This window comes from Cyclopterus lumpus, chromosome 10, assembly GCF_009769545.1.
Source record: "Cyclopterus lumpus isolate fCycLum1 chromosome 10, fCycLum1.pri, whole genome shotgun sequence".
In the NCBI taxonomy this organism is placed as follows: Eukaryota; Metazoa; Chordata; class Actinopteri; order Perciformes; family Cyclopteridae; genus Cyclopterus; species Cyclopterus lumpus.
In genome coordinates, this window is record NC_046975.1 from 3,479,617 (window position 1) to 3,505,113 (window position 25,497).

The 25,497-nt window shown below is 43.1% G+C and overlaps 1 protein-coding gene across 1 annotated transcript in view; it reads right to left on the bottom strand.

Moving 5' to 3' along the window:
* The window catches only part of LOC117737904 (GDNF family receptor alpha-4-like), a 45,341-nt gene that overhangs the window by 5,865 nt on the left and 13,979 nt on the right, over nt 1–25,497 (bottom strand). Inside the window, exons 3-8 of the mRNA XM_034544148.1 lie at nt 17,577–17,873; nt 12,408–12,479; nt 10,207–10,561; nt 8,031–8,140; nt 5,258–5,392; nt 1,640–1,776 (exon numbers count right to left, since the gene is read on the bottom strand). Of these exons, the coding sequence (XP_034400039.1) occupies nt 1,640–1,776; nt 5,258–5,392; nt 8,031–8,140; nt 10,207–10,561; nt 12,408–12,479; nt 17,577–17,873 (1,106 nt within the window). The remainder of the gene's footprint in view (nt 1–1,639; nt 1,777–5,257; nt 5,393–8,030; nt 8,141–10,206; nt 10,562–12,407; nt 12,480–17,576; nt 17,874–25,497) is intronic.

Below are 25,497 nucleotides of genomic sequence, written 5' to 3' on the forward strand. Positions count from 1 at the left end.
TGAATATCTTACATCTTGTTTGAGTTTTGAATAACTTAAACTGTGTCCATGAGGCCCTTCCCATCGCCCGGACCTCAGCAGTCCCAGAAGACACTGCTCCCGTCGGATCGTACGCCCTCTGTAAAATCTTTTGAAGGCTTGCCAAAGTGCTTTGATAACTCCATGCCCCAGAGCTGCTCCTTTCATCTTCAGATTTAATGCTGAACCACTATTGTGTTCCGACTACCGCTGAAGAGAGGTTTGATCTTCTCAGGAGGACCCAACTGCCAATGAAAGCTTGATCTGATCGATCACAATTAATACCGAATGTATCATTGAAAAATGTCTGTATATTAAGCTTGCGTGAAACATCTGCATTAGTGCTCTACCTCTTGTACTGCACAACAGTGGCTACCATTCTGGGTAACACATCCGCACCTTGTTAATCTGCTATTAGTGCTGACTAATATCCTCAGCACTTCCTGCTGCTCCACGGTGAAAGCCTTCCAGTGGCGTTCCATTGGAGCTGTCCATTAACATTAATGCACTGCAATCTTCATGTCAATCATTTTACAGTAATGCGTCTCCGAGGTCTTTAAAAGAAATCTATAGAAAGGTGAACGAATCGTTCTATTAGATTCTGTACGTATTGCACCTCAACGTATTTAAAGGTGCCCTCAGGAGTTTTCTCCCCAACCAACAAAAGTTCTGTTGACATTGAATGTTACTCACCACCATGCAAAGGGGCGTCCCATCCAACGAATGTGTTGAATGCATTTCCTTTTCACGTAAAACTGTTTGTATTTTGAATGCTGCGCTGTTGGCACCCACGTTCACCTGCTTTCAGGGTTCTTCTTCACTGCCTTTGCTGCATTGCAGCATACGCTGCCACGTTACCGCCGCTTCTACATCAGGGAGATAATGTGAGGCCATTGTTTCTGCCACGTCTACTGTGTGTGAGCAGACAACACCTTACTTTTTATTTTTAAACAGCTCCACAGGGCCACTAGAGGTCAAACACTCAGAAGGGAACCCTTAATAGAGGTCATTTTGTTTTTTTAATTGATTTATGTTGCTGGAACTCAACAAATGATATGGACTCTTTGTTGTATTTGACTGCATTCTTCTGCAAATTGCTTTTGTGTTGCTGTTGTTTTGGTTGTTTTTGACAATCAATTAATCGATTCAGACAATTTCCAAGAAAATAATTTGAGGATTTTCTGCTTTTTCTTTTTAAACCATCACTGACAAAATGAATATCTTATTATTTGGACTGCTAAAGGACATATAAATGTCACTTACAGCGCTGACAAAAAACAATGTAAGCCATATAAGCAGCAGAAATCTGTCAAATGGAGGACATTTGGTGGATTTTTGTATGAACACATTTTGAAATTAGAAAGATGTGGCAACTATATGAACAAAATCTGTCGTCACAAACTCTTGTGTTGTCACAAACCAAAAGTGAATGGTAACAGTGAAGTAATAAAACGGATAATAAAAAACAATGAAGAGAGCAATGGAGATAAAACAAATGCAATAAATAAACAACATGCTGTGTGACAGTGACGAGATGTGCTCAAACCAAAGATAATAGAAAAAGCCTCGGGACAAAAGGTAATTTGAAATACGAAGGCGACATGCGCGATGAGCTACTCACGATGTTGTTGTGCTCGGGCAGGTGGTTGTTGCTCAGCAGCTCGTCCTTCTGAACCAGCGGGGAGGGTCTGGGAGCCGGAGGGGACGTGATGTCTGCAGGCAGGGAGCCGGGGCTCCCCATCCAGCTGATAGAGTTACCTGCATGGACAAACAACCCCATCACTGCCTGTGCGAGTGTGTGTGTGTGTGTGTGTGTGTGTGTGTGTGTGTGTGTGTGTGTGTGTGTGTGGTAAATGGACCTGTATAGTGCTTTTCTAGTCTTCCAACCCGTCGAAGCGCTTTAACACTACATGACATCATTAATACACTGATGGGAGGGGCTAAGGTTCCACCTGTGCATCAGGAGTTGCTAACATTCACACACCGTAGGCACAGCTGCAGGAGCAATTTTGGGGTGAAGTGTCTTGCCCAAGGACACATCGACATGGGCTAGCGAAGCCGGGGATCGAACCACAGATCCTCTAATTGAAGGATGACCCTGCTCACCACTGAGCCGCAGTCGCCGTGTGTGCGTGTGTGTGTGTGTGTGCGTGTGTGCATGTGTGTGTGCGTGTGCGTGCGCTCCGATGCTGCATCTGAGTGGGTGTGAACCTACAGATCTATTTGGCAGCTTTATTGTCCGAGCTGTCAACAGCTTGATAAATCTCAGAGTTTTATGGGAAGTGCATTGACGCATCGACCTCGGCTTTAGTGTTTGGACATCTAGGCTCGGTGTGTATCGACGGCCATATCGACAGCTGCTGTGATTGAGTGACAGCCGGGGGGAGGGGTAGGAGGGGCTCTACCCTCCGGCTCCTTCGCCTCGCACCTCCTTCGCCCCGCAGAGGCCCCAAGCTGCAGATACACGCTGTCAGACTCTTCTGGATGCTGAGGCGGTTGCACAGCTGACACATAAAGAGGTGGAGTTCACCTCGTGCTGTGAAAGTCGCTGCAGGAGCCGGGCTCCCGGACTGGTTCAGCACACATTTGTGTGTTAAATTATTCCCCTTGACTTGTTTCTCCGAGTGTTTTTGTTGGTGACACATTCATTCTGTTTTTATAATTCTGGTCCTCAGATTCATTATTTAAAACAGAGGTTATTCAAATAATATGGATAGCAGTATTGTTGGTTAGCCTTTTAAATGTGACAAACAATCCCCACAATTATAAATCAATCAAAAATGATTTGGGAGTAAAACGCCTGAAACTGTACACACTCATGGGACAGGAATACAAGCCATGAAACCATGATGAATACTAATTATAATAAAAAAGAATTTGCTTTTGAATGCTATTCATGATTAGACCTGAGGAAATGCCTCTAAATGCATACAACGTTTACATCTTTTAACTTAATGAACTATGAATGAGTTTAGTTCCACATTTTGGAAAATATTTGAGAACAGATAAGAAGATTTAAACAAATCTCATGTCTGCGTGTTAAGTGTAGCGCTGCAGTCAGGATGTGGTTAGCTTAGCTTAGCATAAAGTCTCTTTCAAAGTTTTGTTTTGTAAAACATAACTACCAACAGATGTAAAGCTCACTCACTGACATTATGTATCATCTCATTTTATGTAAAACATCTCATGTTATGTAAAACAAATTAAATAAAGTTATCTAACTACCTACGATTGTTGAGCACAGGTTTGGGTTTTGCTCTTTGTAAAGCACGCTGGTACATAAACTGGCAACCTCACAACAAGGCTGTGGTCGAAAAGTCCAAAAATGACTAGGAATTATTTTTATTATTATTTGTTATTATACATGCTTGAGGTAAATAAATAGATATAAAATTAAACAAAATGGTTGTCACTGTCTATTCAAATCTCATCAACATGAATCCCATTAGTTTATGACTGTATGAAAATAACTGTTAAACCTGTGTAAGATAAAAACATATTGTTTGTTTTCATGAACGGATGAAAATGGTGCGTCATTTAAAATGTTGAGGAAATGCAAGGAATTGTGGATTGGCTTTAACTTCTTTCCTTTCCTAAAGGAGGGTCCGGTGTATCCCATGCTGTAGGAGTTAAGAAGGGAAGCATAGAAGCACCTTTCCTCAGAAGTGAGACAATTCAAACTGCTCTCATCACGGCGGCCACTGAGATACTTCAGGGTGATTTCACTCAGCGGGGAAGTCTCCGAAGTCCCAACTGGTGTTTGCCGTGAAATAGTTCCAGCACAAAACATCCCTCTAAAATCATAACATGTCATGTTTGTGTTTGTGTTCAGATACAAGTGACAACAAGGCAACCGCATGAGCTTTAAAGGTGTTAGTAGAAGACTTTTTGAACTCTGGCCAGGCTAGCTGTTTCCCCCTGCTTCCAGTCTTAATGCTAAGCTAGGCTACCTGCATCCTGATTAAGCTCTGTGCTTAAAACATGCACCTTTAACACCGAGCTTTCGCAAATAGCTTCTTTTTTTTTTTTATTGACCAACATAATGAATATCTGCCATTCTTGGCCATTATTTCTCACCACATTTGTTGCTTCAGACTGAAACCTTTAAAGCTTCTATGGGTGGATTAATGTTCAAATAGCAGTTTCACCTCCTCGGTACAGTCGGGCTGAGGCTCCTTTTTGTCTGATTTTTACAAGACATTTTAATAACCTCACTATACAAAAAAATAACAATAAAAATGAGCAGAGGGCCCTTATTGAATCCCCCATTCTTCCCACTTTATGTGAATTAGTGTAGCCATTAGATGCAGTGCACATAGTAGAATCCACATGGCATTTTAATTAGATTTTGCATATAGAATCCCCAAAAGCCACGAGTTGCCCTCTCCTGAAACACTACTCGGCCCAAGGTCGTGTATGAATGATTTATTGGCCATTTCATTAAATGCATATGTTGTTGATTTTGTGCTATGGCGGTGTATACTCCCAAACAAAAAAATACAAATAAAGTAATTAATCAAATTCCCCAAATCAAACGGGCACACTTCAAAGTGTGACTCTCTAGGTGCCCTCCAGTGTCAGCTCTGAACAAAATAAACCTCCAAAGTTTACCGGGTTTTTAAGGTTTACTTAAGCAACACAAGTACTTGGTTATGTATAGGAAAAGATTGAGGTTTGGGTTCGAATAAGTACGACTTTTAAGGGGAAATAAGTACAAAACTAAACTGAAATAAGAAAACAAAGACTTTCTTTCTGTCTGTCTGTCTGTCTGTCTGTCTGTCTGTATATATATCTATCTGTCTGTCTGTCTGTCTGTCTGTATATCTATCTATCTATCTATCTATCTATCTGTCTGTCTGTCTGTCTGTCTGTCTGTATATCTATCTATCTATCTATCTATATATCTGTCTGTCTGTCTGTCTGTCTATCTATCTATCTATCTATCTGTCTGTCTGTCTGTCTGTCTGTCTGTCTGTCTGTATGTATATCTATCTATCTATCTATCTATCTATCTATCTATCTATCTATCTATCTATCTATCTATCTATATATCTATCTATATATCTATCTATCTATCTGTCTGTCTGTCTGTCTGTCTGTCTGTCTGTCTGTATATCTATCTATCTATCTATCTGTCTGTCTGTCTGTCTGTCTGTCTGTCTGTCTGTCTATCTATCTATCTATCCATCTATTATATGAAAGGACCAGTCCATGAGGCGTGTGTGTGGTGTAGACTCACGCAGACAGGCATTTTGGGTGAACATGCGCTGCAGTCTCAGGCAGTCCTGCCACTGGTTGCCACTGCCTTCACAGTTACACCACAGCGACACGTCTGCCGAGCTGTTGCTCACGTAGTTGGGCGTCATGATGGTACCTAGAGGTCAGAGGGGTCAAAGTAGGCAGATGTTAGCTTTCGGTACAAGTTAAACGACCTGTGTGTTTTACTTTAATGTTAATACATCTGTATCACAGTAACTCAGAGATGTAAACACAATTTATTCATAATTATCCTAGAAGCCACTTCGACATTTTATATTTTTGAGGAAAACCCTCTCAGATTCCTTCACGGCACGACACAGAAAGAGGATGCTGTTCTTTAACTTCAAACGAAGCTGAAACACAGCCCGCAGAAAAACCTGATGTAGACTCTGTGACTTCTCCTAGGGGAGCTGAAGGGACATTTTTAAGTCCATAGTTGGTGCTTTGTTTTCTGCTCAATGCCGTCTTTGCAACATTTAGAGGCAGAAAGCCCAATTTTGACAATGTGTTGGATGCTGGATGAAGCTGAGTTAGCAAACACCATAGCTGAGTGTGGCACACACACACACACACACACACACACACACACACACACACAAACTCCCAAAACATCCCACTTTTGTGTGTAAAGAGTAAAACGAAACACTTCAACATTCTGGGAAATGCACTGACTGGCTGTATTTCCAAGTGGTCGATGAGAAAGTACGTACCACTTTCATGTCTGTCCATTAACTTTAAAGCTGGAGCTGGGTCGAGTAGCCTAGCTTAGCATAAACAAAGCACTAAGAGAAAGGGGAAACAGCTAGCATGGCGCCATCCAAAGTTCGACAATAGACCTGCCAACAACTGTAATGCTCACTTATTAATATGGCACATCCCATTTGTTTAGTAGTTTAATGGTTGTAACAAAAGATATATGTTTCCAATCTGTTTCTTTTGTCTTCAGGAAACCAATGCACTGCATTGACATTATGTGATTCTCTCTGGCAGCTCCCCCTTTGTAAATATGTGGATTATGCATCCTGTGTCTTTAAGAAAGCTACCGGCCTCATAGAAGAGTCGTCCATCATTGTCAGAGCAGGCAGAGGGCCACTCACTGCCTCGCTGGCCACGTCAGGGATCACGCATCCTCCCTTTCTAGCTTTGTTTCTTCTCCTCCACTGCTGCTCAGTCCGATCACCTCACTGACACTGCTCCGGCCTCTCCACCCCATTACGCTCCCATTCCAGCCACCCAGCCATCCTTCCACACTCATCCACTCCTTCTCACTCTGTGCAGCCACTTTTATTGCATCGTTAGCGCTGTTAAACAGCTGCTACTCATGATACAAATGTACGGTTTAACCCCAACGTCTTTGTCTTTTCGCTTCATTTCAGTCCAACTCTTCATGCTAGCCAGCATGCGCTCCTGTGATATAGAAGTGTTATATACCACCTGATGGTGTGGGCCTCTATGTATGGAATTGTATTTCATTCATGACAAAAAAGAGCGGAAGAAAAACAAGCTTGATTCAAAATAAATAAAATACTAAATTCAAACATTTCCACGGTTTATAAAATTGTTAAGCCTCAGTTCCATTCATTCTGAAATTGAGGGTGCACATCGGTGTAGCGTCCCACGCATGCACAATTCACGATCCACACTCCATTCCAGTTGGTAGCGGTAATGCACCATAACATTGTGTCCCAGGAATTCAACTCCATTTGGCTGTCTATGTATTCCTTAAAAAAGCAATTCTATAAATGTGTGGTAACGGAGGATCTCCTCACACAATCACTATTCAGAACAAGCATCCATTTTGTTGCTTTCTTCTTTCTCTTGGCAAACCAGCAAAAGATGCATACGCCACCAACTGGACTAGATCGTGGAAATAAACTGGAGCGGGGATGCGAGCCAGAAGGACCGCACCGCTTTTTGTTCAAGGCTGTAAACATGCTTATTTCTGCAGATGGCCAGCAGAACAGCAGTTGGGCATTTTAACTTGGGGCTTTTTGAGTTTAGAGCCAGCCTCAAGTGGTCCTTCAATAAACTGAAGTTGTTGGCACGTCGTGTTGGATTCATTTTTCATTTCGCTTGGAGTCTACACGGACCCTCGCGGAAATAAGCCAATGGCGACGTTTACGTCATGTGAGCCAAAGTGGACCCTTGTGGACACCGGGAGTATGAATTGGCCAACACTGTGGTGGTTGCGGATATTTTGTTGACACACGTATGTGGCCTCGTAGCCCAGCTACTTAGTTCAGGAGACTGGTATTTGATTGGTAGATGACAACATTAAGGAAGGGATTGAAATAAACAGAATTAAATAAATAACTTGTTGGTGGTTTATTTCAATCGGTTCTTGATACTGAAGCCAGTGGTGCACACTGCTACTAAAATACAGTATGTGGTCGATTCCAACAGGATCTTGGTTTTTTTTGGGTCAAATGCAATCGTGACTCAGTTCTTGACTTTTAGATTGGTTACCATTATCATTTTTACCTTTTCTTCTGTTGGCCTGCTCAGTCGCTCTACCTCGAGTACTTCTATTGGTAGACGTTGATTGTTGATCAGGAATTAAAATGACTGCTAAGTTATATTGCATAGTTCAAGTGACCAAGGCCTCTCAAGTTTCAGGGAAATCTGCATTTGGATTTTTAAAGTGTCTGGTAATATGCCAAAAACATCTTCTCGTAGAAGTTATGTTATGGTGGCAGTTAAAGGAACATCACATCACTCCTCCTTTCCTAACCGCTCCCCCCTGCATCCCGTACCGATGAGTCCAGCGTAGGCTCGGAGGCACAGGCCTGCTGAGTCTTTCAGACAGCCGCTGGGCGTCAGAGGAGATGGCTGGCAGTTATTAAGGAAATCAGCCAGTCTGGACCTGGCAACAACACAAACAACAACAACTCAACATCAGACACAAGAAGTGGGCAGGAAATCGGGATGTGCATGTCGGGGTGTGTTTGCGTGCTTAAAACTGTGGGTTCAAGGGATGTAGGGGTTTCAGTCCAACGCCGTTCTACATAGGACTTTGGGATGTAGATGCATTGTTGAGGACAAATACCAATTTGCTAATTTGTGCCGTTTTTTAATATACAAATAAATAAATTCATCAAGTATTACTTTTTTCTCTACACATTAAGATTACAGGATGGGAGAGCCAATCAAACCCATCAAGGCACACTTAAATGAATGAGCAATCATTGCATGCAATTTATATCCATTAATCTATTCAAAGAGGAAAAGTACTTCTGTTATTTTTCTTTTTGTTATTAATTATTATTTATCTGTTATTTATCTAGCACATTGCATTGAACTTTTATGGCTTCTTTTTGCACTTCTGGTCAGATGCTAAAAGTGCATTTATTTGCCCTAGTACTTGTACTGTGCAATGACAAATAAAGTTGAATCTGAATCTGAATCTGAAAAGTCAATCTCTGAGAATTGTTCTCAATGGAGCGAACTTTGACATATGAATTGCCACGTGGACCAATAGGAAACCATCGTAACAGTGCCGAGCTCCAACTCAGTTTTCACACTACCACCAACAAAGCAGCAGGCTTTTCATTGCATGAGTCATTTTAAAAGAAGAAGCTACAAACTCTTTGCGATCGCGGCGCCGGTGAAGCGTCAACCAATCATATTTATTTTTGTTTCACCATTTTCAGTCCCCTTATTCTTTCCCGCAATTCCGTTTCATATGCAAAATGTAAGAAAGACATAACCGTTGCTTGGTGTAATTATGTTGTTAAATAGCACTGGCAACTGGCTAACAGCAGGAATAGGTTTTCTTCCCTGGTTTTAGATGGAATGGAACAGGAAGGGGAGACACAAAGGGATCTGAAATGGTGAAACCAAAACAACATGATTGGTTGTGCTGAAAAACGTTGAGGTCAATTTTGATGTATAGCGTCAAAATTGACCTCATTTGTGGCTTCATATCACTGGCTTCCATTGAACATGACTTGAAGCCCGTTGCTTTGTTACTTGCATTTGAATTTTAGTGCAATTTAGACATGTTACATGTTAGTTAGCTGCTGTTCTTCACTATTCGCTCCTGAGCGTTGGTTCTGAAACATAAGCTCGCCACCTGAAGTCGCTGCAGATAGCCTCTGATTTCCAGCACACATGAATGTTTCTGTAAATACAACTGAGGTTGAATACATTCCGTCTCCGGATAATGTCGTTATATGCTTTGACCAATATCAAGATATCAACAATGTGATCTTGTTTTTTTCAGCCAAGCGTTAATTACTATAACTGTTAGCCAGCACTTTGTTAAATTAGCCATTGACAATCACATTTCATAGTCGGCACCGCCATTTAGGACACTAGTCTAAATTCCCTGATTCTTTTATAGCACACAATAACACCCCAATACACGATTTAGCAGTTCATCGACGGGGAACTGAAAGGTAACTTTGAGATATTTATTCAGACACATAAACATAAACAGGTAATGTACTCTATGCAAGCAATGTTAGATACTATTGCTATCAACTCTGCATACATATGTATATATACATATGTAATCAAACTGCCTAGAGAAGCACTGATTGATCGGCCCACCATCCAAACCAGCCAGATTAGCCTCTTGAATCCGATTTTCATATTAAACAATCGTGACACACGATGTCTGACTATCGCATCGCTTACCAGCAGACACTCTACGTCTACACTGGATCCGTTAAGCATGCCCTTCTATTACGTCATGTAAACAATACGCTTACTCAACTGTGAACTTGTGATCGGTTTGCAGACATAACCACTAATGAATATACATTTTACATTTTTTACGATAGGTGACGTTTTTTTTGTGTATGCTGCCAATTGAAAATCCAAATCAGCCAAGGAAATAGCAATCGGTGTTTCTCTAAAACGGCTTTATATAATCTCATTTTATAGCCTTTTACAGAAACGTGCTTTAGTCTGGGCTCCGCGTCTCACCTGCAGAGGTCGTCTCGGCGGCAGAAGCTCTGCTGGTGGAGGCAGTTCGGCTGCAGACCCTCCATCTCCTGGTACGAGCAGGAGGGTACGATGGTTTTCCTCCTCCTCTCACCACACAGGGTGTCGGTGCAGGGGCAGAAGAGGACACCCAGGCTGTACTCCTCGGGCACCCGCTCCAGGAAGCGCCGCAGGCCCCGGTGGCACTTGTGCTGGTTGCATCGGTTGGTCCCGAGCACCCGTTTGGTGCAGGCCAGGACGTACTCTGATCGCAGAGAGCCACACTTCTCGTACAGGCCACAGTCCTGTGCTGCCTTCAGGCACTGGTTCTCACCGTCCAGTTGCATGAAAGATGACGCTGAAGGGGTTGAGGAAAGATCGAATTAGGCGAGCGCAAAGCACCCGTGTGTGCAGGGAGTTGTCAAAAATGGAAGTGCCAAACCTTGTATGAGAATAGCTACGGTACATGTTGCAGCTTAGCCTGTGAGTTGCCGCAGAAGTAAAGGACTACATACTACATATAATGTGTACACTGTTGAAGAAAGAAAAATGACAAGTAATCAGCTCTGACTCTGACAGAAAGGACGCTTTAAGAAACATTCCTATGTCTGCTCAGCGTTTGAGTGCAAACTAAGAGCAGGACTAAGAACTAAGAACTTTGTTTATCTTAAATACTATAGCATCTCACTTCATTGATAATCCTCAACCTTCCTCCACAGCCTTCCCAGAATGTACACTGAACCCCAACAATATTAGAAGTCATGAACACACAAACTTAAACAGTGAACTAAAATATAAAAGAATAAACTAAAGAATGGTATTAAAACAGCATCATTTGGTGTTTGCAGAATTGGGGGTAACAATAGGACTCCCAGATGAAAGCCTTGTGACTACATTTAGGCGGTAATTAAGGTGACAAGATTAAATAAGATAAATAAGACAAGATTAAATAAGCCCCCAGTGCCGGCCCCAGACGCAAAGGCCTGCTCTTTTGGGAACCTCTGAATATTTTGGGGCAGAAAGGAAGAGTTTACTTTGAACTGATGGTAAAGGAAAACTCATCTAATCTCCAAAATCAAAATGTGTTGAACCTGTTTGGGTTTCTTTGCATGTGGCGAAGCTCAGTAAAATGTGTGGCTGCCTAAAGGGACAAATGAGCAAATTGTGACCAATGACCACCAATTGTGGCGACAATGGTGGGCGACTGCGGTACAGTGGTGAGCAGGTGTGCGTCCTTCAATCAGTGGACCGGCGGTTCGATCCCCGGCTCTGCTAGTCCATGTTAAGACACTTAACCCCAAATTGTTCCCGTTGCTGTGCCTACGGTGTGTGAATGTTAGCTTCCTGATGAGCAGGTGGCACCATAAGTACTGCCATCAGTGTGTGAATGGGTGAATGATGACAAACAGTCTTAAAGCACTTTGAGTGATCGGAAGACTAGAAAAGCTCTATACAAGTACAGGTCCATCCATTTTGGTCAAAGGATTTTTTTTTCTCTATAGCAAACAAAAATAAGAAAAAAAATAGTAAGGTATTAGCATATAAGATGGACGTGTTTCGGAGGTAGTGAGCATACAGCTGGATAAATGAGACTTAGATTACACTGCACCAGTTGTGTGAGAGTTTGTAAATGTGATGCTTTGATTAGTTTTGCTGTTGTTAAATGCAGCCCCCATTCACCTCAATTCAAGACAAGACGTTCCCCCTTCTACCTTTATGATATTAGGCGGTCAGAGAAATGTTTTTCAAGAATTCAAGGTAACACAGGGCGAGTAAATTATATACAAATGGTCATTCCTTTCCTTTAAGGAAATTTGAAAAGCACTTTTCAAAGGGCTCTTTGGGTACGATGGATGAGGAAAGACCAGGGAGTCATAATAATCCATAGAAGTCATCTCTGGAGTATGTGAGTGTCAGTGGGGATCTGGCCAACAGTGTGTTGCTCTGTCGTATTGGCTTCTATCCACTTCCAGTGGGGCAACATAAATGGAATGACTGACTGCAACCTGGTGGTGGTCTGAGGCTGAGTGACTCTTTGAGCTGCAAGCAGTGATTCACTGGCATACTTGTATGACTCCATGTGTGACAGTGATGGACATCGACTCGTACTCATGACAAAGGCACCATGAGTGACTCTGTGTGTGTGTGTGTGTGTGTGTGTGTGTGTGTGTGTGTGTGCGCGTGTGTGTCAGATTGTGTTTTACCAGCCACTAAGGAGGCCATGCGAGTATCCATTAGCGTGTCGTCATAGGGAGATATTTCCAGCTCATCTTCCCCTGGAGAAAAGGAACACACAAACAATTGAGTGATCACTTACAGTGTGACCCACAGCAGGTGGGAAGGAACAAATGTAAGACAAACACGAGTCAAAGAGAGCAAACGGTATTTGAAACTCAATGTGACCTCCCTCGAATGCACAGGAGGGATATAATCAATGTCATCTGGAATGAGTCCATGAAATGATTTGAAAAGATGAATCAAACCAAAGCATTACTATATTGTTACAGTTTGCCATAAAATATATCTGTTGCATTTATTGGGGCCATTTGGAGTTTTTTAGAAAAGTTGGATGGCCAAAATAACCGGAAAAACAACTAAATCTCTGAGGCCTAGGAGTGAACTTTGGCGCACACCACAATAACTATTTTATCTCTTTGAACAGAAATTCCAGAGTGAAAAAAGGTTTCTTGATATAAATATAACCCAGTCCAGAACTGTGCCAGAGAACCTGAGCCACTAATTAAACCTCTAAATACATATATTTGACCATCTACAATCAAATGGCACGCCACCACCGATCCTGGATCTGCAAATCCTCCACTAACCGACCGGTCACTCTCCCACTTCTCCCTAACCGATCGCCCTCTCAGATCTTAATAAATTAATATCTGGCATGAAGACTCCAATCTGCGACCTGGACCCCATCCCTTCCACCTTAGTCATGGCCTGTCTCCCGGCCCTCCACCCGCTCCCCCTCTCTGTCATCAACTCCTTCGTGTCTACAGGCTCCGCCCCTCTCGCTCTCAAACTCGTCTCAGTCACACTGATCCTCAAAAAACCTGGCCAGGATCCTGACATCCTCAACAACTACCCATCTCTAATCTCCCTTTTCTGTCTAAGATACTTGAACACACTGTTGCAAAACCAACTCAAAACCCACCTGGACTCCAACCAACTGTATGAACCATTTCAATCCAGATTCAGATCTCACCACAGCACAGAAACCATCCTAATCAAAGTCACCAATGACCTCCTCTTCTCCTCTGATGACCTCTCCCTCAACATCCTCATCCTACTGGACCTCAGTGCAGCCTTTGACTTCATCAACCTTTCCATCCTCTACCTCCACATTACTGGCACAGCCCTCTCCTGGTTCAAGTCTTACTTCTCCGACCACCAACAGTTCATCATCATCAATAATTCCAAATCTGACACAGCCCCAGTCCCTCAAGGTGACCCCCAAGGTTCAGTACTCGGCCCCCTCCTCTTCATCCTCTACTTGCTCCCGCTGGGCAACATCATACGCAACCAACACAGTCTCCATTTTCACTGCTACGCAAACGACACCCACTCACTATTGTCATCTTTCTTGTTTTGTTGTTGCTTCTATTGTTTGTCTTTACCATGTAAAGTGCATTGAGTACCTTTCAAAGCACTATACAAATACAATCTATTATTATTAAAATTATAAATAGTTTAACCAGTCCAAACTACTTGATTTTAATTTACAACGATGAGCTATTTCTTGCACATAAGCTAGATCGATCTTTCGGTGATGGACAGCCAATAAAATGTGATCAAATATAAACCAAGACCTTTATTTTGTTCAAAAACATTAAGAACCTACGGAAGTCTAATGAGGCAAGTGAGATGATTATATCTGGTATTGTCAAAGTCTGATCCGAATTCTTACATACGCTAAAGGAAGCTAAACGCTAAGGGAAGCTAAACAGAAAATAAACTCTGTTTCATAAATCAGCATCGTCACGTTGTAGCCAGAAAAGCTACTTTCAGCAGTATGCACTGTCAGTCATCTGGTCTCTAAGGTCACATTAGAGCGTATATAAACAGGCAAAGGTGTAGGTCTAGAAAGTTTGATCCTAGGTTTAAAATTGCAACATTTTCATTTGAGATGACAAGGTCATTGTAGTTAGTTATGTCACTGCACAAAGAGTCAAGATAACACTTTATGGAGGCACGAGTAAGCAATACAGAAAAGAGATATGACAGTGGTGGAAAACCTTCCAATGATAAGAGGATCACAGGCGTAAACATGAGTCAGCTGCAACATCAACATGTCCACAATGTTCAAATCCCCCAACATTATATTGCAGTCATACAAGTAAATGATTGATAGCAGCTCAAACCCAGTAAAGGTTGCCTCACCATCATGCTGCTCTAGATAAATGATTCCATGACAGATTCTACTCTCTAAGTCACTGTAATTTCTGACGATTCACCGTATGGAATTGAAGTTCACTTTACAGAAGCTAATTAGAAGAACAAGGGCCTCCGCTGCACTGCAGAGGGGTCCCTGAAGTACCCCCCCTCCCTTTGCACAGCCGCATGCTGCAGCGATTGCTCCGGAGGTCAGGTGACGTAGGATAAAGAGCAGGATAGGTCGGCATAGGGAGGAGGGTGGGGTCGATGGGTGGGTAAAACAGATACGCAATCTTCAAACCAAAAAGTCAACCTTTAACTTATTTACAGCAACTACTTAACTTATGTCTCTAATTTACACAACAAACATCCTTATTTTATCCCAAACAACACTCATTTCTTATACACAACCAAGTGGATTTGTCTGAATTCACATTAACCGAGTTGAAAAGCTTAAAAATGAATAGAAATGTCCTTAAAAGTGGCGCACTATTCATAAGCCTTCCCATGAGATCATGGCGGCATGCAAATCATTGGAAGGAGGCCCCGAATTTAGCAAACACGAGTTGCTGCTATTCTACAGTTTGTTTCATTTATCATTTAAAGAAGTATTTCAACATTTTTTTCTCGTCTCATTTTCTTCCAAGAATGAGACGAGAAAAAACGATATTGATCACATATTTCTGTGTTGAGTACTGAGGTAAACTAAGAACATAGGTAGCCTAGCTTAGCATAAAGACTGACAACCATGGGAAACCCAGGCTCTGTCCAAAGTAAAGAAATGAACCCTACCGACACCTCTAAAGCGAACAAATGAGCACGTATATCTCACATGTTTAATTTAATAGACAGCCAGAAACAAAAAGGCAAAACTTTAACTGCAGTTTATTGTTACGTCAAGTAAAAATAATTAGCTGGTTGAGGCTAATAACCCCCCTGGCTCCAGCTTGACTTTTAATATCATTCTTGTTCATCTAATTCCTGAGGGCTCTATATCCGTGTAACACAAGGTCATAAAAACTACCCGTGTCACGCAAAGCTACTCTGCCATCGGATTGTCACCATCAGTGGCCGACACGAGGAGTGGAGAAACCGAAGTCCTTCCACATAGTCCACATAGTCAACCTCGAGTGACTAGTGGACGAGTGGCAAATGATCTAAAACACCCTCAAAAGTTCAAACTCAATCAAGAATGTAATAGCATGTAAAGTGTTTTTGTATGTAAATCCTATTCTACATTATATATGTATGGTAATGACATGCTCGAGCAGCCTAGCAGCGCTCGGAGCTGAGGAGTGTGTAATTACACTAATGCTCCGCTGACTAATAGGCCACAGGGGAGCAGGAGTCCGCTGGCTAGCGGTAGCTCACTCACTGCCTCAGTTACCGTGTGTGTGTTCAGAGTGAGGTCCTTTTGACCGGACCTCCCATAGACACATGAGGCTGGATCGGAATTATGACACGTGTCATGTGTTCAGGTGAGGGTTATTGAATAAACGAACACGAGTATCGAGAAAGTCTGACACGTAATTGTGTTTTTGAGCAAGGCATCCCACCACACTGCCCATTCTGAGCTGCCATGATCGTCTCTGGGGTGTTTTTGTCTGGTTGTCTAAATGTGGGAATTGAGTCTGATGCTCGTCACTACACCTGCGCATGTTGATTTCCAGATTATAATGTTCTACATCCTGTCATTCTATATAATTTCTATATAATGACTCATTTCAAATGAGAGGACAAGAACGTGCTTTACGCATTTTATGAGATGGAGACATTTTGATTTCTCACATAGCCAGCGGCTCTTAGCTAACAGGGCTAACAGCGTTAGCAGCACAAACTGGGACAAACAGAGTTGATGGAGCTAACAGTCCGGTTACCTGAGGGGTACAGCTGTAATCGCCATATTAGAACCGTGCCGAGCGGCGTCCGCGAGCTAGCCAGTGCACGAACATGCCCTAAAAGAATGCCTGTCTGGCCTGGCTATGTTATCAAAGCAAGGGGAGGCTCGGATAACGACATAACTCCACCATATCTTTACAAAGCAAATAGCTTGCTGTATTAATAGCTGGCCTTATTGTCACACACACATTACATTACATGTCATTTAGCTGACGCGTTTATCCAAAGCAACTTACAATCATGTTACATTAATACACTGTAGTCACAGCTACAGGGAACAATTCAGGGTTAAGTGTCTTGCTCAAGGACACATCGACTAGGGCGGGGATTGAACCACCAACCCCCTGATTGAAAGACAGAGCTGCTAACCACTGAGCCACAGTCACCCTACACACACAGCCCCCCCCTCCCACACACACACACACACACACACACACACACACACACACACACACACACACACACACACACACACACACACACACACACACACACACACACACACACACACACACACACACACACACACACACACACACACACACACACACACACACACACACACACACACACACACACACACAAACTGTCAGAAACAAACGTGAGTTGTCAACAAATTCACAGTTTATATACAGTTTTATATATCTATTATTTACTGATCCCTTTTTGAATATGTGGTTTGGGGCTGAGAGCAACATACAGAAGTCAGACAAGATTGAGTGGGTTTTGGTGTTTTATATGAGATTTTTAACAATTAGATTAAAAAATAATACGTTTTTTATTAATTATAGGGTGTGTGACTTGCCCTTAAAGCTGCACTGATACTGTTGTTGTTTACATCATGGTTGAGTTGTAATTGCTAAATGATGTCTTCTAGCTGAAATGTGCCTGCTCGCAATAACCAAGAAGCCCCTCTTTCCTAAAGTTTCTTGAGCTTGGCAGCGATTCGCAGCAGAGTCACTACAGCAGCTCGGTGCAGGCCGCACTTCACCGCTGTGATAAAGAATTGGCTTCACGGCCGTGATCTGGATGAGCTAGTGTGGATAATAACTGGATAGAGGAAGATATGCCCCACCGCCCACATACTGACTGACCTGGCAGCAGGCGAACCCTCCAGTATATGCGCAGGCACTGCTCCTCCTTGCGGAAGCCGCGCTGGCACTTGCAGGCCAGGAGAGCGGGGTGCTTAGCCAGCAGAGCGTCCTGTCCCTCCAGGCACTCGGCGGCCACCTGCTCCCCCAGCGGGGACACCGCTGCGTCGGCCGCACACAGCTCCAAGCCCCGGTACAGCGCCTCGCACCGGGGTTCGGTGGAGCACACTCGATGAGCCTCGACACAGTCAGTGGGGGACTGAGGGAAGGGGAAGATGGATGCTGAAGATGGCAACACACCTGAGAGGACAAAAGAGATGGAGAGAGATGGGTTAAAAGAGGAATGTCTCCAAAACCATGTGTCGAGGCCCCCGTCACACCATAGCAAAAATAGTCTGTGCGTGTTTGCAAAAGATGTGGTTCGAGAAGCTCGTTATCGCCTATTTACACCTGCCATCAACACATGTCTTGGGTGGTCCAATCACAAGCAGTACATATGAGTGTAAACGTCCACCAAGACCTGCAGAGGTGGTCTGGACCACACATCTTTTGTAATGCAAAGGCTAAGGTGAACAAGGGCCAAATAGCGTAATAAAAACATAGCTCTCCTTTTGTTCTTCCTTATTCCCAACTCCAGGAGTTCTTAAAGCTGTCTTTGTCCACAATGTCTGAAAATGTCAAAAGGTCCCTTAAATACGCAAAGGAATAGACCCAGCTTGTATTCTGCTGACTTCTTCTTTCAAAGTGTGGCAGACAGGCATGAGAAGTGCATTGCCAATAATCTACTTACGTTTTCTTGTGCTAACATTAGATATTTACTCAGCTAACAGCCACATTTAGCATTACGAAAGTGTGTGAGCTCGGGAGTTTAAATGGCAAATGGACCTGTACTTGTATAGCGCCCTGTCATTTACTCATTTACACCCATTCATACACTGATGGCGCAGGCTTTGGGAGCAATTTGAGGTTAAGAACACAATGACATGCGAAGCCTGGGGATCAAACCGCCGATATATTCTGATTGGAAGACGACCCAGGTCTCCCTCTTAGATCTTAACATAAGTTCATGTTCACATGAGGCTAATAACTCCACCGTGTGCATCAATGTGCATTCATTTAGATCCAGATGTGTGTATGCATGTGTGTGAATGGGTAAATGTTGACATTTAATGTACAGCGCTTTGAGTGGGCAGACTATCAACGCTAGTCCAATTACCGTTTACCACCGAAGAGTAGAACACTGTCCCAACAAATATCCCTAAATCACTGATTCTCATGCTTTTCAACAGACACCCAGCTAAAAATAATAATCACTTCCAAAGAGCTCCTGTAAGCTTACTCTTTCCTTCGTAAAGTACCTGGCCGTGAAAAAGGCTTCGATCTTCACACACTGCAAGAGGACACTTTGTGGGGCCCGGTGTGGAGGTTTGAAAATATGGGCACGCCTAGTGTTACCAGAACTCGCGAGAATGTGTTGCTGAGATTGAGACAGGTCTCAGATCGTTTTTCTCCTCATTTGTACGTCTAAATAAATGCCATTTTAGGGTCAGAGAAAGTTAAAAAGATGAGTGGATTGTGAAAAATGGATCCAACATTTACTTTGGTGACAATGAGGGGAACAGAATCAGTCATAATCTGTGTTAACGTTCACTTCTTCAATTGGAGTGAATAGACTCAGGACCTACTAGCTGGTCTTCAAAAGGGTTGAATCTGTGGCAAAATCCACCATATGACTTATTGCAAATGAACTGAGAAGAGCAAACATGAAGTCACATTGTTGCTATTGTGAGCATTATTAGTCCAGACTGCAACTGGATATCATACATCATGACTACAGAGCCTTAGTCATGACGTCCCACCTCGCCTCTGTTCCACTAGCTTCTGCCACTCATATCTCTTTCATCAGGCTGTTGAGGAAATAACATGATGCACGTTTACTGTCCATCCATCAGCTCCACGACCGTCATCGCTACGACAAACTGAAATCTTCGTCGAACAACGTTTCCTTTGTGGGCTCCCGTGACATTGCACGAGCGTGGCATCGCAACTTAATTTTGTCTCTATCCGGAAAACTCACCAACTTTCATTTCCTTTTCTCCTTCTAGTTGTAAACTCTGCTGTCTAAAAAATGGCCACTGGCAAAAGGTTTAGGTATGAATTCAAGCTCTGATAGAACAATCTCAGAATCCTATTTGCTCTGTTTTTCTTTCACCCCACGAATGAACCACACCGGAGTTTGATTGAAGGCAGATAAAAACCTCGACCTTTCTCAGAAACGCTGACTGTGGTTCTTGGTCCACAACGGAGTAAACTAAACAGTTAGTCGTCTGGAGTCCAGGCGAGGCGCAGCTCTAACGAACGAGCCTATTGATTCTGTGTTGAGGTGTATTATCATGGCTGACAGTGTAAACATTGTCTACCTGTTTTAAGTGAATTATTATTATGTTAAAACATGCATATGCAGATTAAACTAAGTTTTCTTTGCTCTTTCGGGAACAGTCAGTTTGAGTGAGCGTCATGAAGTGAGTGTAGCAGTGTCCTGGACATGAGGAGTGAACCACACATCCTGACCTTAAACTCATCAGAGCAGCAACTTCAGCACAACAAGTTACGGTTTCAGGTAAAGTGGTACAGTCAGTATCTGTGGCTGCATTGTAGCCCTACATTGAAAAAGGTACTTTGTTTTGAGTGTGTCAAAGCATAACCATCAAAAAGACCACTCTGGAAAAAGAATGACCCAGCCTTCTGCTTAAATGGTTTTAGTAACTGGAAAAATGCCATTGAAAGCTTTAATCACCATCAAGCGAGTAAAGCACACCATCATGCTGTAACAACAAATGCATTGGAGAAAACGCCAGTTCGCACCCAACTACGACGTGCAATGGCTAAAACACAGCGGGAGGCAAGGCACTGTCTAATTAAAAAGTATTTAAAATGTTCTAATCTTCTTTTGGCTTTTTTTACTATACAACTGGTAACAGTTGTTTGTATATATTTTGCATATATAATATACTGTTACTGTATATTGGCATTTGAGCAAAACCTTTCTTATTTATTTCTTATTATTATTATTATTTATTTGGTGCAGAAAACTGTTTTGTATTTAAACTAAGGTTTTATTACTGTAATTATGTTTAAATCAGTTCCAAGTTACACACCACGATTATTTTTTTAATAAATGGCTGGCAGTGTCCCTACCAAAGACCAAACCTACGCCTTTGGGTGTGACGGCTCCCCAAACAGGTCTGGGAACACGGCGGTGCCAGACGTCATGCCGATGGTCACGGACAAAGCACACAGGTCGGCTTTCAAATGAGGAACATCCCTTTTTCTACCGCGTACCTTTCTGTTTCCTGTTCTGGAACACTAAAGTAGCTGCTCTTCAGCCAAGACATTCAGCCACGGACGACGTTCCCCCAGACAGTTTTCATTTATTGCAGACGGCGTTTGCCCCGCGTGGAACTTTCTCCAAGTTGGTTTCTGAAGTGCGTCTGCTTCGATTTGCAATAGCAAAGAGAATAAGTTCCCCTGGTTCAACATCCAGTAGCTGATATATGCACAGGGGGAGAGTGCAGGGAAGTTGTTTGAGGACAGCAGAAATGTCATACGGGGAGAAGAAATAGGGCAACGGAGAGACGGATGGGGAAATGGAGAGGTGCGAGGCGAGGGAGAAGGGCGAGAGAGATAGAGGCACAAGCAGAGAGCGAGTGTGCCAATGTGAACCTTGATGGGTTGGACACGCGCACAGTGTGAAACACAATCAGCATGCACCGCCGAAAATCATGTTCTTAGAGTCCCACGAAGATGCACACGGGACACACACACACACACGTACACACACTCACACTCATACATGGCTGCCCTGAGAAGGACCATTTTGTGTGTGTCCTGCTGGGAGGGAGACTGGGAGGCAGATAACCCATTATTACCACCAGAACACAATACTGCACAAACCACAGGGGGTGAAGGGGGCCAAGCAGTCTGTCTAAGACATACAGACAGACACACACACACACACACACACACACACACACACACACACACACACACACACGCACACACATATCTCGGTGTCAGAATGAAGTGGCTGAGGGAGCATAAACAGCTTAACATTCAGTGCCGGATCAGTAGACAGTATGTAAATTGAATACTGAGTGTGCTGATGAAAGACTAACCACATACATAAAACATTGTTAGTCGAACAAACCGCCTTTGTGGAGCGCCGCTTCCCGACGCTACACCGCAACTCACTGTGTCCACACATCAGACTCCGGCTTGATCCCGACCACCTCTCTCTGACCAGAGGTTGTCCTGTCTCACGGCACCGTTGCATCTTCAAACTTTAAAAAAGATAATTGTTTTTTATATCTCTACTACACTGGAAAACACTGCATTGTTCACCCTTCATCATCCCTTCGTCTCAGTCATCCAGATAGTACAATACATTGCTTCGCAAATACAAGTCCAATGAACTCCCTTGAGGGGTTTGAATAAAGAAACTCCAATGGAGTCTACCTGGCGTCACATAGTAGAAAACATATTAGCATTCAGATCAGTTGCTAAGCCGAGGCAACAGATTAATTAACTCTGTGAATGGACTGCTAAACTGAACGCATGCGGTTTGGATGTTATTTTTAAATGCCGCTTTCCAAAGCCAGAATGCATCTGGCATTCAGAATAAAAGTGTGGAATAATAATTCTGTTAAAAAATAAATGAATTATAAAATCATCATGCCAGTTAAATCATCAGACTAGTTAACTACAAGGAACATTCATTTGTGTGTTGAATTTGGCGGCCCCTGTGGACAAAGCGGCCGTGTTTCCATGAGCGCCACAGCATCGGGTCGTAAGGATGTGAAAGCTGCCAGAACCCTTTAGCAAAGCTGCCGGTTAACTGCCGCAGAGTGTGACCGTCTTCACCTCTCAGTCCTTAGCCTCCTGTGCCTCGCTTCCCTCCAGCGGACCCAGCAATACGGCCCGAGCCTCCAGCAGCGTGGTGGCGGTGTTGGCTCCCAGGAAGCGGCTCCAAGGAACAGCCACTGGCTGAAAGATCCTCCAGATCTCCACCTTGTTTTATTGCCCGGACCCAAAGCCGGATCTGGGTCTGTACGCGGCAGGCGTTCCACTGCCGGAGCACATATAGACACTATTTATGACCTTACGTAGGTCATATAGACACATCAATATTACATTGAGACCAGTTAAAAGTTCATTGTAGTAACTAAAACTAACTAAAGGACTGGGCTACAGAGGTCTAGTAAGATCAACTCTTCCATATTCCACATCCCCCGAGTTGTTTCATTTCAAACTGGTAGTCTTCAGACCCAGCTGAAGCTGACTCAAAGACGCTCATATGACTTCACAAAGGAGGTAAAGGCTTTATGCAACTTCTTTCACACATGCAGTAGAACTCCCAAACACAGGGAAACGCACTTTGGCGTGTCAAAGGGAGTACACTCGTGGAGGTCCCATTCACTAGACTTTAAAGCAGCATTTAAGAAAGCAGTGATAGCATGGAAGCCATTGTGCAATTCCCCTTTGATTGTGAAAGGAATAGTTACATTTTAGAAAACATGCTTTATTGCAGAGAGTTAGGTGAAAAGAGTCACACCACCAGAATATAATACAACCTCTCTGTTCACTGCTATGCAGACGACACACCGATACACCTTCACATGAGACCTGAAGACCCAAAAGCCTTGTACTGTTTCAGTATTATCAAATGTTGATAGTTATTTGACTCAGATTTAAGATTTGAACCGCAGACTAAAAAAAGTGGTCCAGTCCTGCTTTCTTCAAACAAAAATGAAAAATCATCTTCAGATTGAAACCAACGCTCTGAAAAGAAGTGATTCCCATGGCCGCCCTCTTGAGACTTGACTCCAGTGACTCCCTCCTGTCTGCCATCAACCAACCTCACTGGCTTTAACAGACGGAGTCACGTGGCCTCAACCCCGGCTTCTCTCACTGGGCTTCCTGTTTGATTTAGAATTGATTTTAAGATTTTTCTGGGGGACATGTTGACCCCCATATGAGCCCGTTTGCAGCTTCATATCCTCAGGTGGGGCCCCTTTTGGCTCCTCCAAAGTCGAGGCTTAAATCTCGAGATTACTGTGCTTTTGCCATCCGGACCCATCGGCTTTGGGAGAGAAGGCCTTCAGAACCAGTGACCTCTTTTAAATCACCCATTTTTATAGACTTGCTTTTATGTGAAGTCGTCTTTTTTTATCCATTTTATTGCTTTTTACTTTTTATTTATTTTTATTAACAACATCTTTTATTGATTTGATTAATCGTACAGTTTAATCTTTCGTCCTCTTTGGCTCCTCCTCCATACCATGTTGTGTCCTTTGTGTTCTCATTCTTTCTTTCTGTTGTTATATTGCCTTGTATCCTGCTTTTGCGTTCTGCTATATAAATCAAGTTATTATTATCTGAATATCTGTATTGTATACAGTAAATATAAAGCTACAGCCAGCGGCCGCTTAGCTTAGCTTAGCATCACGACTAGAAACAGCAAAAAGCTAGCCTGGCTCTGTCCAAAGATTTAAAAAAAACTATCTGGTTATTCTTTTTTTAACTCTTGTAACAGTGGAGGATGAGATACAATTATTAATTTCAAACAGAGATGAGAAGATTAAAAAAAAATGACAAGCAAAGCTGACATACCGTTATTAATTCATCATATCATCAAATGGTACTTTGGCATTTATATTTCTATATTGTGACACTAATCAAAATGAGTGAATGCAGCACCAGCAGACCACTCTGCTCCAGACAGCCTAATACGGCACCGTAAACACTGTCTGCTGGCCTTAGAGAGCTTCCTTTGAGATTACACAGACGGAAGTACAGCAAACCTCAGGAGGACACCATCTTTAGTTTAGTTCTACCTGTCCCAGCTGTGGAGACACTGGTACAGCTGTCTATTTACAAGGCCTTCGTAGGTCTACGTACTTTACTTGTGATTTTGTATGTATTTTATTCTATTTAATGTTTTGTACTATCTGGACCTTGAGTCTGAAATAAAAGTTTTATTTAGTACATCCACTGCAAAAAGAAATATATTACACAATGTGTAAACCACCCATTGTCTTGAAGTAAAAAGATAAGTAATGCTACAGCGGCAAACACAGGAACAAACTTTAGTTGCCGTACTACTTTTTGGCCCGGACTGCCCCCCCCCACACACACACACACACACACACACACACACACACACACACACACCCCTCACACACTGCACCAAAGGAAGTCCAGCTGAAAGGAATAAGGTAGCCAGTGTTGTTGTTGCCTAGTAATTGTGGTCGTCGGCCCCTTTTGGAATCTCAGAAGAGGTGTTCCTACAGGAAGTCCCAGCCACAGTGTGTTCCGTTGCCAAGCCAGAGGGCCGGGCGGACCGGAAAGAGGGCCAAGCAATGAAATTGTTCAGCTCAACCTGACTTTGGCAGCGTCCCCTTTTTTTCCTCCCAGGCCCCAAAATGTTCAGTCAGAGAGAGAAAGCTCCTCGCTAATTTATCTTAACACTGGAAAAGAACGTGAAAGTGGATGAATGAGCCTACGTGCCTCCATTTTGGTAGAATTTCCACCAAAAAGAAACAGTTTTCCATCAGTCGGGATCGCAGAAGGGAGGATAAGAAACGTCACTGACGCCGTGTCTGCAGGCGGCGAGCGGCACCCTCCATCAGTGCTGGTGGAGTTCATCATTGTTTCCCCACTGAAAACAATGAGCATACAGTACGCCATCTGCTGCACACCAGCTCCATGTGAACACACAGAAGCGTCTGGAGAGCGCCGTTCAAAGCGAGAGGCCCGTTTGTTTTCGGCGAGCGCTTCTTAACAGGCGCTCCGGGTCCTGAGCGGAAGGTGACGCTCCATTCGGACTCAGCTAACAACATTGCAAATGAAACTCAGTCCAAATCTT